At 36.3% G+C, this 18,354-nt stretch overlaps 2 protein-coding genes across 2 annotated transcripts in view; both read right to left on the minus strand.

Moving 5' to 3' along the window:
• The window catches only part of CBG00943, a gene marked incomplete at both ends in the record, with an annotated part of 12,600 nt that extends 9,017 nt beyond the window's left edge, over positions 1-3,583 (minus strand). Inside the window, 4 exons of the mRNA XM_045241676.1 lie at positions 299-556; positions 1,750-1,952; positions 2,116-2,394; positions 3,533-3,583. Coding sequence (XP_045091702.1) covers positions 299-556; positions 1,750-1,952; positions 2,116-2,394; positions 3,533-3,583 — 791 coding nt within the window. The remainder of the gene's footprint in view (positions 1-298; positions 557-1,749; positions 1,953-2,115; positions 2,395-3,532) is intronic.
• Positions 3,584-13,201: 9,618 nt separating this feature from the next.
• CBG00939 lies at positions 13,202-17,197 on the minus strand (the record flags this gene model as incomplete). Its single annotated transcript, XM_045241677.1, has 8 exons — positions 13,202-13,238; positions 13,293-13,332; positions 13,872-14,310; positions 14,613-14,743; positions 15,004-15,783; positions 16,799-16,928; positions 16,971-17,089; positions 17,137-17,197. The coding sequence occupies 8 exons, from the start codon at positions 17,195-17,197 to the stop codon at positions 13,202-13,204; spliced, it is 1,737 nt and encodes a 578-aa protein (XP_045091703.1).
• Between the last annotated feature and the right edge of the window lie 1,157 nt (positions 17,198-18,354).

Below are 18,354 nucleotides of genomic sequence, written 5' to 3' on the forward strand. Positions count from 1 at the left end.
TTCAATTTTTTCGATTTTTCGAAAGATTCCCAGTGCGAACTTATCATTATTTGGAGTACGGTAGATGCGAATGAATGAAAAAGCGGCAAAACACAAAATTGAAATGAGCAATGCTCATTTGGTGTGCGAAAACCACTATACAAAAATGCAGAAAAGTTCTGAAACGTCGGGCTCTAAAACGTCCAGGAACCGAGAATTGGGGGATTTTCGAGTTCTATTTGTGAAGGGGCCCTTCTAATACAGGTTTTACGGTATTCAAAATTTCTGAATTTCTGATTTTTCAACCCAAAAAACTCACTTGGAAAGCATAGTCAACGCCCATCCATCCACGGCAATATCCTGAGTGGCAGCCAAAAAGTTCAATGGTAAAAAGATGAGCATTAGGAAGACGACGTTGGGGGATCCACCATTTTCTCCCATGATATCATTAACTTTGAATGATAAATAGAGCATAAATGCTCCAATTAAATACTGACAAGGCACCATCCAGGATTTCCGGCGACCCAAACGTTTCGAATAAACTGAATCGACGATGGGAGCCCAGAGGAGTTTCATACTGAAAAATTAGAGATTTTAGGAGCTTAAAATTGGCTGAAAATGACGAAAAATGAGGAATTTAGAGTCAAAAAAACTATTTTTCAGAACTTCCTTTTTCAACAATTTCGAATTTTAAGGTGTTTAGATATTTCAGAATTAGATTCAGAATTTCCAGAATTTCGAAAGGTCAATAATTTTTTTTGGATAATTTTCAGAATTTCCGATAATTTCGGATTTTTGAGAATTTTCAGATTTTCAGACTTGTCAAATTTTACGGTGTTTTGAATTTTTAGAAATTTTGGAATTTCAATATTTTAGAAGAAAATTTTGAATTCCAGGTAATTTACGATTTTTGAGAATTTTAGAAAATTGTGGATTTTTCGAATTTCACAGTTTCAGATTTTTAGAATTTTCAGAATTTTCGAAAATTTTGGGAATTTCAGATATATTTGAATTCTTCAAAATTTCCAATATTTCCAACTTTGCTTTTCTAGAATTTCCAGAATTATTAGAATTTTTAAAAAATTTGGATTTTTGGACTTTTTTTGATTTTGATAATTTTTAAATTTTTGAAATTTCAGATTTGAAAAATGCAATAAAATTTGAATTTTAGATATTTTTCAATTTTAAAATTTTTTGATTTTTCAGAATTTTTTAGATATTCAAAATTTCCAACATCTTAGAATTTCAGAAAGTTTTGGATTTTTTCGAATTTTTACGATTTTCAGAATTTCCAAGTACTTTAAGCATTTACGGAGAATTTTATTGGCTGAAAACAATGAAAAATTGTGAAATTTCAGATTTGGAAAATGCTTAAAATATTGAATTTTAGATATTCTTCAGTTTTAAAAATTTTGGATGTTTTTCAGTTTTCAGAATTTCCAAAAATTCTCAAAATTGGCTGAAAATATGAAAAACGATGAAAAACTGTGAAATTTTAGTTATTTTTTTCATATTTTTAGATTCTGAAAATATGAATTTTTCAGATTTTTGAAATTTCACGGAGTTTAGAATTTTCAGATTTTTCAGAATTCAATTTTTTTTTAATTAAAATGTTCGATTTTTTTCGGAATTTTTGAATTTCTAAATTTTTTTTTCAATTTTTAGGATTTCCAGATTTTTCGAGAAATCCAGGTCGAAAATTCTAGAATTTCCCCTCAAACTTTTTCACTAAAAACCTCAATTTTTGCAATTTTTCTACAAAATACCAACCTGAACGGCCAATAAGCGAACGAGAAAATGGCTTGAGACGAGTACGAAGCATGTTTCGAACTCAGCAAAAGCGGAATGGCTCCAATTAACCCCAATGGGACTCCTTGAAGAAGATAAAGGAATAATAGCAATAATATCGATGAGATATCCCCTTTTAGTGTTGCATGCGTCCGTTTGAACCAATTGGCATTCGGATCGACGTTCTGGAAATTTCGAATTGTCCCAATGATCTTTTTTCCGTTTAAAATTGCTTAATTGTAGCTTTCAACCCAATTTTTTCCCAAAAAAAAGTCAAATTTTCTAGGGTTAGAATAGTCCATTTTTGTTAGTTTTTAGTGTGTTTTTTTTCAGCTCATGAAAACTGACAGGATCGGGTAACAAGTGTTGCAGGTCTTCGTCTCCATATCCATCGCTACTCTCTCCATCATCGTCTTGTCGCAAAAAGACACGTGGAAAGTGGCCGCCGGCGGTGGAGAAATCCACATCGGGCTCAAAAGCCATCACATCTTCAGAAGTGTGCGGAAGACGGCGTTTATGGCGAGAACGAACGCGTTCTGTCATGGCTGGAAGGGTGGTTCGGTGGTAATTTCGAGAATTTACAAAGTTCGGAGCAAACGAGGCGAAAAAAGGGTTTTCTAGGAAGTTCTAGATGAAAAATTCAGATTTATAGATGGATTTTACACAAGGAACTGCGTTTTCCGCATCTTTTTTTTCTTCAAAAATTACTTTTTTTTTGAAATTTTTTCCAAAAAATTCTCACCGAGACCCGCTGTTGTCTCAACTTCAGAATCGATATCGATATAGGTTTCTCGCATCGCGAATAATTAGAAATCTGATGACAAAAAATATAAATTTTGAATGAAAAAAAGGCGAGCGACAGGTTTTCATAGAAGAAGAGAGAAAGTAGGTCAGACACTGTAGTCAAACACACACCGATAGATTTGTTCTTTTTTCGCCTTTTTTCCGACTTTTTTTCTTGAAAAAGTTCCGATTTTGAGCGGAGAAAACGGAGGAAAACGGCAGAGACACGTTGCAAAAAACCAGAAAATTAGGTGTCGATTTACGGTAAATAACGCGCGCACGACCGGGTGCGCGGAGCATCGTTGTTGGCGGGAGTTTGAAAAGGGGTTTTGTGAGAGCGGTATACATAATTAGCGAATTTCAGGTGTAATTTGTGATTTTACAGCTTTTTTCTGAGGTTTTCAATAAAAATAAAACTCATAAAACAAAAAAAATTTCGAAAATCCAAGAAAAATTCCAATTCCAACCGGAAAAAATACAAATAGAAGAAAAATCTCATTTTAATATGATAAGAAGGGATACAGATGATTGATAATTGGATAATTGGAAGAGAATAGACAAAGAAATTCAAAATTTTTATTAAGACTTTGAAATTGTCAAAATTTTTCGTAAAAGTCCAAAAAACACATTTTTAACAGACGAAAATTAGTTTTCAGCTGGGTTAGGACAAACAGACACACAGACCGAACACAAACTACAAGATCAAACATTTCAAAAAATTGAAAACTCTAAATTTTTTTTGCAAATTTCCCAATTAAAAAAATTTAATTAGTGCGCTAATTGGCTTAAAAATTTATTTTGAACGGAATTTTCTTCGAAAAATAGCTGAACCATAAAATTGACCAATAAACCAGAAACTGATTTTTTTCGAAAAAAAAAGTTGGACAAATTTTTTTTATCAGGAAAAAAAAGAAAAAAGTGAAAGTGATGATTTTAAAAAAATTATTAAAAAAAATTTTTTTTTGAAAAAAGTGTCCCAAACCTTTTGATTCTTCTTCTTCTCCTCTCTCCGTATCCATTTCTCATCCTCCATCATCTCTTTTCGTTTCCTAACGTCCACTTCTGACGTCTTCTGGCACTCCACGTCTTCAGAATTCTGATTTTCAGAATTTTCAGAACCCACCGATGTCTTCTGATTTTCAACGTCTTCATCTTCTGCTAGTGGGCATTGTGATGGATGTGGTTGAATAGTAGAGTCGAATTCATAGGGCCCAATGTTCATTTTTAGGAATTTTAGAATTTTAGAAATTCAGAATTTTGAAGAATAGAAGACGTCGGCGTCTTCCAAATGGGCGGTTCCAACTACTTGAACTTTCTTCAGAGCGAGAGAGAGAGAGAGAGGCGCAGACAGTGTTGAGAAAAGAATTTGGAAGAGGCGACTGATACGAAAATATCAGAAGAATCTCAGTCCGGTTCGAATCGATCCTCCTTTTTTCGCTGTGACTTTCGGAGATAAAAGAAAACAGAAAAGCGTCAAAATGATAAATGATAAGCGAGAAAATATGTGAAACGCCTAGATATCTGTTTTGGAAAGAAAAATTGACTCAAAAATCATGAAATTTGAGCCAAAAATCATGAAAAATGACCCAAAAATTATGAAAAATGACTCAAAAAATCATAAGAATTTGAGCCAAAAATAATGAAAAATGACCCGAAAAGCAAAGAAAATTCAAAAATCTTTGGTTTAGTCTGGAGACAAAAAGGTTTTTTATCATATCAGATGACCCTTATCATTGGAATTTGGGTGTTCCAATTCCGATCTTCTTTTTAATGGTCAGTATCAAATTAGTTCCAAGTTTTCAGTGTCAAAATTTTAAGCTAAAATATCTCGGTTACTGTAAGAGATATCAAGAAGTTGTCAACTGATAAAATATTGGTGATAGTATGATAAACATTTTATCATTTGACAAATTTTTGATATCTCTTACAGCAAGCGAGATATATAGGTTCAAAGTTGAGAGAGCCCTTATATCTCAGGGTTCGAGGTGAAAGGCTAGCTGTCGCAACTCATAACTCCGGCTTCAGTTTACCGATTTCTTTGAATCTTTGATTTTTGGAATTGTCAGATTTTATGGATCAAAACCATTTTAAATTTGACCGGCTTTCTTCAAAAATCCACTTTTGGGAGCAGCTTCTTTGCCGTTCAAGGGACAAAAAGTGAGCACCTTTAACTTTCAGCCCATTCATCTCAATTCTTGTAAGAGATATCAAAATTTTGTCAACTGATAAAATGTTGGTGATATTATGATACATATTTTATCAGTTGACAAGTTTTTGATATCTTTTACAGAACGCTCGATAAGCTGGCTCAAAGTTAAAAGTTCGAGAGCCATTCTATTAGATCCCCAAACCATTGACTTTAAGCCAATTTATCTCGGTTCCTGTAAAAGATATGAAAAAACAGCCAATTGATAAAGTGTTGGTGATATTATGATAAACATTTTATTAGTTGATCACTTTTTGGTATCTTATATACGGAATGAGATATAAGGGCTCAAAGTTGACAGACAAAAAAATTCAAAATTTTTTCGAAGAATCCCAATCTGATCTTTGGTGATTTCCAACGTTTTTTCATTCCATTCATCAATCACTCCTCTCTTCTTCTCCCAATCAATGCTAACCAACTTCACAAAGACAATAGAACGGTTCATGGGCGTCTTTGTCTATTTACTTCTTTTGTAATTGATCAGTTCATAGGGTCACAAGCTACACAATATTCAAAAAGACCAATTTTCAGGAATGTGGATGGACAAAAAGGAAATAATTGGGTTTTTTTTGTTGGAATTGGCCATTGTCGTCACAAAGGTTGAAGACTGAAGAATGAAAAAATTCGGGCAGGGTTTGAATGGTTGGGCCACTGGAGTTTCCTCTTCCAAGGATGTCAAGGGTTACGGTAAATTGCCGAAACATCATGAAAATTGACTCTAAAATCAGGAATTGCAAACTGTCTAGCGACTTTACACCGAAAATTCGAGTTTTTAAGCTGTTTTGTAACTAGAAAATTTGAACTTCGCGCGCCAACTTGTCCACGAGGAGTACAAAATTCAAAATCGATCAAAACCATTCGCTTGGTCAAATTTCACTGGTTTCTAGCAGTGTTGAGCAAAATCTAAGAATTAAACTTGGAAATTTTGAATTGGGCAATACGTCAGAATTGAATTTTCGCATCGGTTTTGCAGTTAGACGGATCCGCCGAAAAAACGGAAACTCGATAGTCGAGCTCTAGAAAATCTGAAAATGGCCAAATTGAAGCCTTCTGATTACGGTACTTCTAGGTTCCCAAGTTCCGGGCGGTCCAAAGTTTTCAGCCTGGCATGACATGTACATTTTTTTGAATCAAGTTTTTATGACATCGTAAATCATTGAAGGTCTTTACAGGTGGTCGTGTACTAATAAAATATAACATATGACACCTTCTCCACCTGAGATTAGTGTATCATGAGAAAGGAAGGAAGTATAGTACGATAGTACGATCATAAAGATGATTCGTCATGAATTCAAAAATTCGAAACATGAACTATTTTTAGAAGAGGAAAAGTGCAATTAAGTAGAACAGCTGACCCCATCTGGTACTTCTAGGTTCTTTTGAAGTTACATTGGTTTAAAACTTTTGGATTCATTAGAGGGGTTAGTCACGTGCGCGGTCCCGTGAGGTTCATCTGAAGGTGATAGGGGGCAAGAAACCGGATCCAGGAGGAATTGAAGGTCAAACGTACCAATTTTTGCGAGGGTGATTGGAAGATAACCCTTGTTAAGGATTCACTGGGGGTGCAATGTCCCTGATGCTGGTCGAGCCGCGGTCGGCCGCGATTTGGACCATAGTAGATGACCTAAGTTCCTGTGACGCAGGAAGCTTCACGTCATCAGAGCTTTTAATGAATTTCGAACAAAAAATTTTTCACGTTTTTAAATGAAACAGACCAAAAGCTGCTTTCTAACTAGATTTTTGTGATCCGGCACCCAAAAATTCGAATTATACGCCTAGAAAAACGATATACCCCCGAAGGAATTGAACTTTTGGCTTTTCTGATCCAAAGTCACTTCTATTACCAGAAGAGCCACTCGAACGCCACGGGCGGAGGTGTAACGCAGCCACCGCCATCGCGCGTCTTGTCCAAGTGGCGCAATCGGTAAGAGAAATGGATTTGGAGCAGAAAGCCAAAAGTTCAATCTCTTCGATTGTATATAGGTTTTTCTGGGCGTAAAACTCGAATTTTTGACTTCAAAAACCTGAAGATCAGATCGGAAACCACGTTTTCAAGAATCCAACGCCGAAATAGCCTCCGATCCAAGCGGCTTTTGGCGTCACTTTTTTGGTTAGGATCAATCACCAAAATTATCGCGTATCGAGAAAATTGAATGACCAAAAACTGCTTTCCAGCTAGAATTTTGTGGTCCGGCACTCAAAAATTCGAAGTTTACGCCCCAAAAACATATATACCCGCGAAGGATTCGAACTTTTCACCATTCTGCTTCAAAGACATCTCTCTTACCGGCTGTGCCACACGGACGCCCGCCCGCCGCGAGCAGGTGGCGCAGCCGGTAGAAGAAGTGTACTTGGAGCACAAAGGAGAAAAGTTCGATTCCTTCGGGGGTTCATAGGTTTTTTCGGGTGTAAATTTCGAATTTTCGTAGGAAAATATGTAAAAATCGCTCGGGAACAGTAATTTTTGGAGGAATAAATGTGTGGAAACATAGAAGTGCCTCCACAGGTACGGTATATTTGAAGACATGGTTCTCTAGAAAAATCCTAGACCGTTTTCAAACATTCCAAAGAACAGTACACAAGAATTTGGCTAGAAAAATCACAGATCAAATGTTTTAAAACACAAGACCCCCGCTTAAAAATTGATAAGAGCAAAAAAGAGGGGGAAAATGATTGTAAAGCAATTCTTTATATATAAAACGATAGAGGCGTCTGTTGGTCCCCCTGTCAGTCTGTGGAGCCGAAGGCGCACCAGCTAGCTGGTATTATATGTAAGAATTGGTAGCAGAATTAGGACACATCTTAGTTGTTCACAAGGTTTTTGAGTTAAACAAGTATTTTCAGGGTCCCTTGGAATCGGTGATTTTTTCTGTGATTTTCAAATTTCTCGAATTCCCGCCAGATGGATAACATGTTAATAAGTACTCACTCTTCTTTCTGCAGCCGCCAGGGTACTTTTCCGACTGGTAGTGACCAAAAGTGGACCATCACACTGAAGCTGGTTCATCGGCTCGTCCATTTTTTCGAGATCCTTGTTTTCGAGAAGTTTCTCCAGTTTTTCAGATTTTTCAGAATATCTGACGTCTTCTTCTTTTTTTTTTGGTGGAAGAGTCGAATATTTAGTTACAACTCTTTATCATTTTTTGTCTCCTTTTTCTTGTCGTCTGCGTCTCTTCAAATTAGAGGGCATGGGGTTTATATGGTTAAGAAAGGAGAGATAAGGGGAGAAGGAGAGAGGGAAAAGAGAAATTAATAATTTTTTGAGTTTTGCTGAGTGAGAGCTTCAAAATGAGTATAAACATGACTAGGTTTTTGAAATTTTGGGTTTTCGTGGTGGGACCCAGATATTTCGAAAATGTCAAATTTTGAGAAACATAGCGTTGTTTATACTCATTTTGAAGCACTTAATCTGGTGAATTCAGAAATAATTGGAAAAACATGAAAATCTCACATTCTGACTAGTTATGGACAAAAATCATTAAAAAAAAATGAATTTTTAAAATATTTTCCCAAATTTAGGGATGTTTATAGTTATTTTGAAGCTCTGAGTAAGCTGAATTTATTTATTCAAATGAAATACTTAAATTTATCATGACAAGAGCTTCAAAACCAGTATAAGCAAGACCTACTTTTCATAAAGTTGAAGTTTAAAAATCGATTTTTATGAATCTTTGCAAATTTTATTTTTTTACAAATCTGACCATGTTTAGACTCATTTTGAAGCTCAAAACAAGCAGCTCAACTTGATATTTAGACCTGAAATCTGAGTTTGATTGCTGAAGATTTTCAAAACCAGTATAAACAAAACCTACTTCTCTTAAAATTGATGTTTAAAAATTGATTTTTGAAAAATTCTTGAAGAATTTGGTCATGTTTAGACTCATTTTGAAGCTCAAGAGAAGCTTTATTTGATTGTGAAGAAAGTTTTGAATTTGGTTTTTTAAGAGCTTCAAAATGAGTATAAACAAGATCAGCTTTAAAAAATTATATTGCAAAAATTTGATTTTTAGAAAAGTTTTGAAAATGTTGATTTCTTACGAATTTGGTCATGTTTAGACTCATTTTGAAGCTCAAAACAAGCAGCTCAACTTGATTTTTAGACCTGAAATCTGAGTTTGATTGCTGAAGAGTTTCAAAACCAGTATAAATAAGACCTACTTTTCAAAGAATTGAAGTTTAAAAATCGATTTTTGAAATAGCGTTGAATAAGTTCATTTCTTACGAATTTGGTCATGTTTAGATTTATTTTGAAGCTCAGAAGAAGCTTATATTAATTTTTAACTTAAAATTTAAATTTGGCTTCTTAAGAGCTTCAAAACCAGTATAAATAAGACCTACTTTTCAAAGAATTGAAGTTTAAAAATCGATTTTTGAAATAGCGTTGAATATGTTCATTTCTTACGAATTTGGTCATGTTTAGACCCATTTTGAAGCTCAAAAGAAGCTTAATTTGATTTTAAAGCACAAATTTTTAAATTTTTAAGAGCTTCAAAATGAGTATAAACAAGACATACTCTCCAAAAAAATATAATTTTAAAAATTGATTTTTAGAAAATTCGGAAAATGCTGATTTCATACAAACCTCGTCATGTTTAGACTCATTTTGAAGCTCAAACGAAGCTCAATTTGATTTTGAGAAACACATTTAGAATTTGGCTTCTTAAGAGCTTCAAAATGAGTATAAACTAGACCTAGATTAGAAAATTTCAATTTCGAAAATTTTCAAAAAAAATAAATATTTGAAAAAATGTTATAATCGATTTTTGATGATAGAATTGAATTATTAAAACTTTTTTAACCTTAAAAAAATTCCAAAACCTGACAAGAAAATTTTCAAAAAAAAGAAGAAAAAATGACAGAAATCAGAAGAATCATCTATTCTCGGTTTCTCTCATCTCATCAAAAAAAAAGAAAATTCCTCAATACAGAGAAAAATATGAGACAGAAGAAGAAGACAAGAGAGATAGATAATAATCATTAGTAGAAGAAACATATACCCAAAAAAAAAGACAAAAAGAAAAGTCTTTTACACTCAAAATAGTACATTAGGAGGCGAATGGAGAATTAGAGAAAATACGAAAAGTTGTCGTTTTTTATTGATAAAATGACGACTATCAGCTTGGACCGCGGCCAACCGCGGCTAGATCACTTTTGAAAACATCCCAGAAGTAACCTGATCAAAAAACCCAGTTCGACAGCCTTGATGACGATTTACCATGATAAGGATATGATCGATTAATCAAGTTAAATTAGAATCAAATTAGCAAGTTAGGACACTATTAGAACTTGAGATATTCAAAAAATAAAAATTTTTTTTAGACCAAAAATTCCGAAAATCACTGTTTTCAAGCGATCTTCACTAATTTTCCTACGAAAAATCGGAATTTACACCCCAAAAAACCTATCAACCACCGAAGGAATCGAACTTCTCCACTTTCTGCTCCGGATACACTTCTTCGACCGGTTGCGCCACCTGGTCGCATCGGGCGGGTAGCGCTGCGCCCACGCCTGTGGCCTCCGCGTGGCGCAATCGGTAAGATAGATGTCTTTGGAGTAGAATTGTGAAAAGTTCAATTCCTTTGGGGGTTTATAGGTTTTTTGGGGCTGAAATTTTTGAATTTTCGTAGGAAAATTTGGAAAAATCGGTCGGAAACAGTGTTTTACAACATAAAGAATTGGAAAAAAATTCCAAAAAGCGATGAAGATAAAAATCTTCTACACATCATGTTGCCTTTTATATGTAACCCATTGTCATCATCATTACCTTCCACCTCTTTGAACTTTAACTACAGTAATCCCTTTTTCCCCCTCCAAAAAGATCGTAATCTATGGTATGGTCACTCACAGTCTCCACCACTTGCACCACTTTTTTCTCGCATTTCTCCTCCTTCTCCACACTATTCCGTCGTTCCTTCATCTCGATTTTCTCGAAACCAGCACCATCTTCCAGCGAACCCAACGCATCGGAATTTTGATTGTTCTAGAAATTTCGATTGGTCATTTTGTACTATGGTACCCGTGCGATAAAATCTCAAAATTTTGGGTGAAATTGGAAAACCTGGTGACCAATTTTTCAGAGATTTTTTCAGATGATAGAGGAAAAAAAAATTTGAGAAGGAAGGGGAATTTTCAACCATAACTTTTTAAATTTTTGAGCTACAATAATAATTTTTGTCACATTCGATTTCAAATTTTTATTTCCGCAAATCGGATTTTAAGCATTCTCAGAGTGGCAAAAATGGAAAATTTGCTATATCTCGCTTAGTTTAAAGCTAGAGTTTGGTTTTGATAGCATTAGGAATCAGCGAAAAATTTTGCATTTGAAAAAATCAAAAAATTCAGCTGTATCATTCAGAAAATGGAAAAAATCTGGCTTAAAGCGAGAGCTTTGAATTGAGTACCATTCAAATCTGCAAAACTACTATAATTTACATTTAGAAAATCGGCCATATCTTGCTTCGTTTTTAAGCTAGAGCTTTAAATTTTATACCATTAAATTAGCCTTTAAATTTTCTATTAGGAAATATAAAATTCAAAAAATCCATGCGTTCTTTACATCTTAAAATAGGCCATGGAATACTTGTGATCGAATATACCGATATTTGTGTTTGGAGCTCAATTATCTCAGCTCCTAATAAAGATATCAACATTTTGTCAACTAATAAAATGTTTATCATATTATCAAAAATATTTTATCAGTTGACACATTTTTGATATGTCTTCCAGGAGCCGAGATAATTGAGCTCAAAGTTCAAGTAGAGAATTTACGGTAATTCACTACTTTGTTTAGACTTTATTTTTTAGCTAGAGCTCTAATTTTTATGCCATTAAATTTATCTTAAAATGTTCTATGAAAAAACATTAATTACAACAATTCGTTGTATTTTTTACATCTTAAAATAGGCCAAGAAATACTTGAGTTTGAATCTACCGTTATTTCTTTTTGAAGCTCAATTATATCAATTTCTGTAAAAGTTATCAACATTTTTTCAACTAATAAAATGTTTATTACAATATCACTAACATTTTATCAGTTGACACATTTTTTGTACCTCTTCTAGGAACTTAGATAATTGAGCTCAAAGTATAAGACAAGAATGAACGGTCCCTAACCTGCAGAAAGCTAAATTGAAACTTTTAAAATTCGAAACAAACCTGATTAATGCTAGAATCAGAAATTTTAGTCGGCATCTTTTCCACAAGAAAACGGACAAAATGTCCCTTCTGATAGACTGATAATTTGTGTGTCCGTCCTTTTGTCTCTTTTCCGGCAGAATCTGTCCAGTTCTTCTTTTTGGAAACCGTTTTTGTATGTTTTTCGGATCATTTCGGGCGGTGGACCTGCGCTAATTCTCAAGGAGACTGGTCAGTTGCTCATCATTTGGATACCGGCAAACATTCTGCTTTTTTTCTTTTTTCCGGCAACAAAGAGTCCCCCAATGGGCAGTATTTGATAATGTGATAATGATATATTTGATTTCGGTTTCAATTTGGTTTATTAATAGAAGTGTTTCAAATTTTGACCTCAAAAAATCACCTTTTCGGATCGATTTTCATTATTTTCCCTATCAAAATTCGAATTCTACATCATAAAAACATATTACCCCAACTTGGCCTCGAACTTTTCTCCTTTCTGCTCCAAAGTCACTCCTGTACTCGAGAAACGAGTACTACTTCGTAGTTATTCTTCAAGCTCAGAACGATTTTGGACGTGACGTCACTGTTCTTTGCTCTTTTGTATCCCCCGCAACTGTAAGAATGCAATAATGTGCTCTTACAGATATTGCTTTTCATATGACTCACTTTCCCCCTTTCTTCTTTATCTTTCCACATCACTTTAATGTTAACTCCTCCCACTTTATTGTACTATATAAGCCCTCCGGGAATCTTATCTTTGTGTGTGTGTTCATATCCCAATAAACCATATAATCTAAAATATGGTGCACCTGGCGATCAAGACCGGACTCTAACCCGCGTGGCGCTGATGGGAGCAGACCTGCTTCCTCAGTACGGCGAGCAACAAATGGACCACCACCACCTCAACTCAACTTCCTGGATCAAAGGACAATATTCGTCGGCAATAAGGACAATCATATAAACCATATAATCCAAAATAACTCCTCTTACCAGTTGCGCCACCTAAACACGGCGCGCGGCGCCCGAGGAGCAGAGAAGCCGAAAGTTCGATTCCTTCCGTGGTATATAGGTTTTTCCAGTCGTAAAATTTGAATCTTTGCATGAAAATAGGAAAAAACCTGTCTGTAAAATAGAAAAAAAGATGAAATCTTTTATTAAAAACGGAGCAAAAGAGGAAATTTTTGATCAAATCAAACTTATTAAAATTAATACTGACTTATTAAGAAAATGCGAAATTATTAGGTATGTACATGGCACCTGTAGGGGAAGTTGAAAGAAAAAATCTAAAAAAGGAAGAAATTCAAGAATCTAATGACGACGACGGAGCTTCTTGGCCTTGCGGACTCTGGAAGTTTGTTTTTGGAACCTTTTTTGTGGAAAAAATTGAAAAAAAAATTACCGCTTCTTCATTTTCTTGGGTTTTGGCTTGATGGCTACTACTTCAACATTTCTATCGGATGAATCTGAATTAATTGGAAATTTAGATTTTGAAGGATTTCAAAGTTTTTTGGATTCTCAGATTTTTAGAATTCTCAAATTTTTGGAATTTAATGAATTTTTTCCCTGGGACTTTTCAAACTTTCTGAAATTCTCAGATTTTAGGATTTTCATAATTTTGAAGCTTTTCAATTCTTTGGGGATTTTTTTGGAATTTTCGAACTTTCAGATTTTTTTTGTGAGTTTTATTATCCTTGTCTGAGAAAAAACAGTTGAGACGCAGAGAAAAAGTGTCTGTGTCTCCACCTTATGTGTGCTATTTAGGCTCTCCGCTTCGATATCGCTACCGTATTCAGACTGCAAAAAATACTCTCTAACCTTTTTTTCTCAGACAACCATAATAGAATATTTTGAGATTTTCGTTTTTTTTTGAATGCAAGGATTTTAGGATTTTAGAATTTTTCGAACCATTTGGTTTTTTATGTTTTCGAATTTTTAAGATTTTTTGAAAATTTCAATTTTTTTGATTTTTCGGCCTCACCAGCATGATCATTTCCAGCGTTCGTACACCCATTCTCAAAATACACATCTTTCTGGAATTCGTCATATTTAAATTCATCAGGACTCGACAACGAATCCTCCGTCAGCAGTCTGCATTTTCCAGTGATCGGATTGAAAGTGGATGATCGGCAAGTGTATCTTGTGGACAGTACACACAACTCCACACACAATTGCATTCCTTCGTAGCCACGTGGCAATCCATCAAACTCCTCAACGGCTTCAATTCTCACCGAGTAGTCACGGAAGGCAACGAAATTCGAGCATCCGTCGAACACGGAAAATGTTCGGGGGTAGCAGAATTTTGTGGACGTTGAAGCTGTGAAGTCTCCAGAAGACGGTGCTTGAAGAGTGACACCGTCAGACTTGGAGCTCAAATGACACGTATGTGTCTTTTCGAAATATGTGAATGATCGGCAGTTCTGCAAAGTTTGGAGGTGTATCATTTAGAAAATCAAGCATATCTCGCTTAGTTTTTAAGCTAGGGTTTTGGTTTTTATACCATTAGAATTGTCGTAAAATTTCCTATCGGACAATATAAAATTCCAAAAGTCCATGCATTTTTCACATCTTAAAATAGGCCAAGAAATACTTGAGATCGAATATACCGATATTTGTGTTTGGAGCTCAATTATCTCAATTTCTGTAGAAGATATAAAAAATCTGTTAACTATTAGGAGCCGAGATAATTGAGCTCAAAGAAGTGACCGAAAAAAAATCACACCTTCTCTTGACAAATCTTCTGGCACTCTTTTCTTGATGGAACATTGGAATCTGTCTCTGAATCCTCGTGCTCATCGGCTTGCTCACTGTTCTCGAACGCGATCCAGACATCCACATCGTCCGATTGGCATTCTGAAAGAGAAAAATTGGTTTGACCGGGACGCCGCGGGCGAAGGAGCGGCGCCACCACCACCCTTTCGCCGGCGGTGTCCGGGTGGCGCAACGGCTAAGAGACTTTGGAGCAGAAAGACGACAAGTTCGATTCCTTCGAAGGTATATAGGTTTTTCTAGGCGTAGAATTCGAATTTTAGTGTGCCAAAGCACAAAAAGCCCGCGAGAAAGCAGTTTTTGGTCTGTAAATAGGCGTCTTTGAGCTTGAAAAAAACGCGTACCAGTGGTAATAACGTTTCCTCCCTCAATCTCATCATTCGTCTCATTCAACTCATCCAAAAACGATTTAGCCTTCTGAATATAGCTAGTGGAGGAGATGGTAACTGGTCTGAGGTTTGGTCGTCCAACAGGTTTTCGCCGAAGTTCGGATTGTTTTCGGAACGCCGCCTCCTCATCGAACTTGATCACTTTTGCACCGTATCTCAAGTTCTGCTTGAGCTCCTGGACTTCTTTTTCTGCAGATTTTTCTTCAGATTTTTCAGCAGAGGTTCCCATCAATTTCTCATATTTTTCACTGTCTTCAATCTTCAAAGCTTCCAATTTCTGATCTATCGATTTTTTGATTTCCGATGGTTTGGAATCCATCTTTTCCATCGAATCCATCCATCTTCTTTCACTTGACGTCTTATCCCGATACACCCCATTATTATCGATTTGAGATTCAGAATCACTGAAGGATCCAGTGAATTGGGATGGTTCCATAACGGACTTTAATTCTGCGTCCAACTCGGATTCATCGATTTTCACGTCTTCTTCCACAGTTTTTTGGGTCGTCGAAACTTCTAGAACGTCGTCGTCATTGCTCATCGGCGTAGTCACTACAGTAGTCGTCTCTGGAGACTCAAAAGTGACAGTTTCTGGGGTTTCCATTGGTGGTTGAGGAATTGACAGCTCCTGCTGGATAATATCATTATTTTGTGGGAATCCAGAAGTTGGGAGAAGTACTGGTGGAGCATCTGAAGGAGAGATGTTTGGATCTGAAGCCACTTCCGCATTGGATTCTGAAAATATAGAGGTTCCAACCTGATTTTAGGGGTTTTAGAGTCAAAACTTGAAATTGCAGACCAAAATTATCAAAAACTGCTTTCTAACAAGATTTTTGTCTCTCGAGAACCAAAAATCGAATTATACGCCTAGAAAACCCTATAAACCCCTGAAGAAATTGAACTTTTGGTTGTTCTGCTCCAAATCCATCTCTCTTACCGACTGCGCCACCGGGCGCAAGGCGTGCGTTAGTGGTGGTGGCGCCGCACCCCCGCCAGCGGCGTTCGAGTGGCTCAGCCAGTAAGAAGAGTGACTTTGGATCAGAAAAGCAAAAAGTTCGATTTCTTCGAGGGTATATAGGTTTTTCTAGGCGTTATATGCGAATTGTCGGGTGCCGGGGCACAAAAATCCAGCTAGAAAGTAGTTTTTGGTTATTCAATTTTCTCAAAATGAGATAGTTTTGGTGATTGATCATAACCAAAAAAATGACGCTTGGATCGGAGGTTATTTTTTCGGCGTTGTATTCTTGAAAATGTGGTTTCCAATCTGATTTTCAGGTTTTTGAAGTCAAAAATTCGAATTCTACGTTTAGGAAAACCTATATAGCCTGGAAGGAATTGAACTTTTGGCTTTTCTGCTCCAAATCCAGCTGTCTTACCGACTGCGCCACTTGAGCACGGCGCGCGTTGGCGGTGGCGCCACAGCCCGCGTTGCCAGGGTGGCACAATGGCTAAGACAGATGACTTTGGAGCAGAAAAGCTGAAAGTTCTATTCCTTCGAGGGTATATAGGTTTTTCTAGGCGTAAAATTCCAATTTTTAGGTCTCAAAAGAGCAAAATTGACTTTTAAAGCTGTTTTTGGTTTTTCTTGGCTTCACTTTTGGTAAAAAAAGTTCATCTAAACCATTTGTTATTCATTCCGAGAGGAAGAAAAAGTTTCACTTTTATCACTGAATGATATATGATCCTGATAAATTGTTATCTCCGAAAAAGAAAAGAACTTTGGGATGGAAAAAAAAATCGAAAAACTTACGCAGACAGGATTGAGAGACGACACGAAGGTAGGTCATTTTCGCTGACAGAATTGCTTGATCTACGCCTTCATCCGAAAAATAATGGCAAATGTGTTGGACGGTATCGTAGACCACCGAACGGCAGCGAGACTGAAAATTTGGGATTATTTTGGTTTGAAAATTTTGAATTACCGCTGACTGTGCACAGAAAAGCAAACACATATCCTCGGTACGCATTCTCCATTCACTGTGATACGGTCTTAAATTCACCAGCCGATGATTTGCATATCGCTCGAAACATGGTCGTAGAACTGGAAGACCTTCGATGGGCTTAACAAATTAAGGTCAAAAAACCTACCACTACTATCCGCGAAACAGGAACCAAGAAGCGAGATTGCCACTAACACAAGAGGCCTCATTCTGGAAAAACTTAAGCTTAAAAAACAACTTTCCAACTTAATTTCCGAGTTCGGAGACCCAAAAATTCGAATTTTACGGCTAGAAAAACCTATACGCCATCAAAGGAATCGAACTTTTCCTCTTTCTGCTCCAAAGACACTTCTCTACCCAGTTGAGCCGTGCCGGGCGAGCGCTCAGAGCGGTTGGCGCGCTCTGCCTGAATGGCGCAGCCGGGTAGAGGGATGACTTTGGAGCAGAACAACGAAAAGTTCGATTCTTTCGGTGGTTTATAAGTTTTTCTAGGCGTAAAATTTATATTTTTGGGTCTCGGAAGGCGAAAACTGACTTGGAAAGGAGATTTTCAGAAAGAAAGTTATAGGGAATTCGTTTTTTATACAAAATCGATTTTAGGGGCTTTTCAAACAATGATAATAGCTAATAACAACAGTTCAAGCCTCATTTGGAGATCCTGGAAGAATTTAGGCTTAAAAAACAACTTTCCAACTTAATTTCCGAGTTCGGAGACCCAAAAATTCGAATTTTACGGCTAGAAAAACCTATAAGACATCAAAGGAATCGAACTTTTCCTCTTTCTGCTCCAAAGACACTTCTCTATCCAGTTGCGCCGTGCCGGGCGGGCGCTCAGAGCGGTTGGCGCGCTCTGCCTGAATGGCGCAGCCGGGTAGAGGGATGACTTTGGAGCAGAACAACGAAAAGTTCGATTCTTTCGGGGGTTTATAAGTTTTTCTAGGCGCAAAATTCATATTTTTGGGTCTCGAAATGCAAAAATCGAATCGGAAAGGGGTTTTTGAGGAATTTGTTTTTCATAGAATAGAGTTTATGGACTTTTCGAAAAGGCTAGATTTTAAGAAAGTTGTGGGCTAGTAATTTCAATATTTAGTATCACAAAAAGGCACGAAAAGGCACAAAAAAGAAAACGAAAGCCAAAAAAAGTGAGAAATTGAAACAAAACGCGATTATCGAGAAAGGAAAAGGGAAACGAAGACTTTCTTGATTCCTAGGAGGAACAAAGAAACCTCTGTGTGACCTAATTTTTATATCTTCCTATCCACTCCTCGGCTTATCCCCTCCCCAGAAGGCTCGCCTTAGCCGATGCCTGATAAAACAAAAGACGGGAAGTGGGCGGAGCCTAGACGGGGGGGATAAGGATAACAGG

Source organism: Caenorhabditis briggsae (assembly GCF_000004555.2).
Source record: "Caenorhabditis briggsae complete genome, chrII, whole genome shotgun sequence".
Lineage (NCBI taxonomy): Eukaryota > Metazoa > Nematoda > Chromadorea > Rhabditida > Rhabditidae > Caenorhabditis > Caenorhabditis briggsae.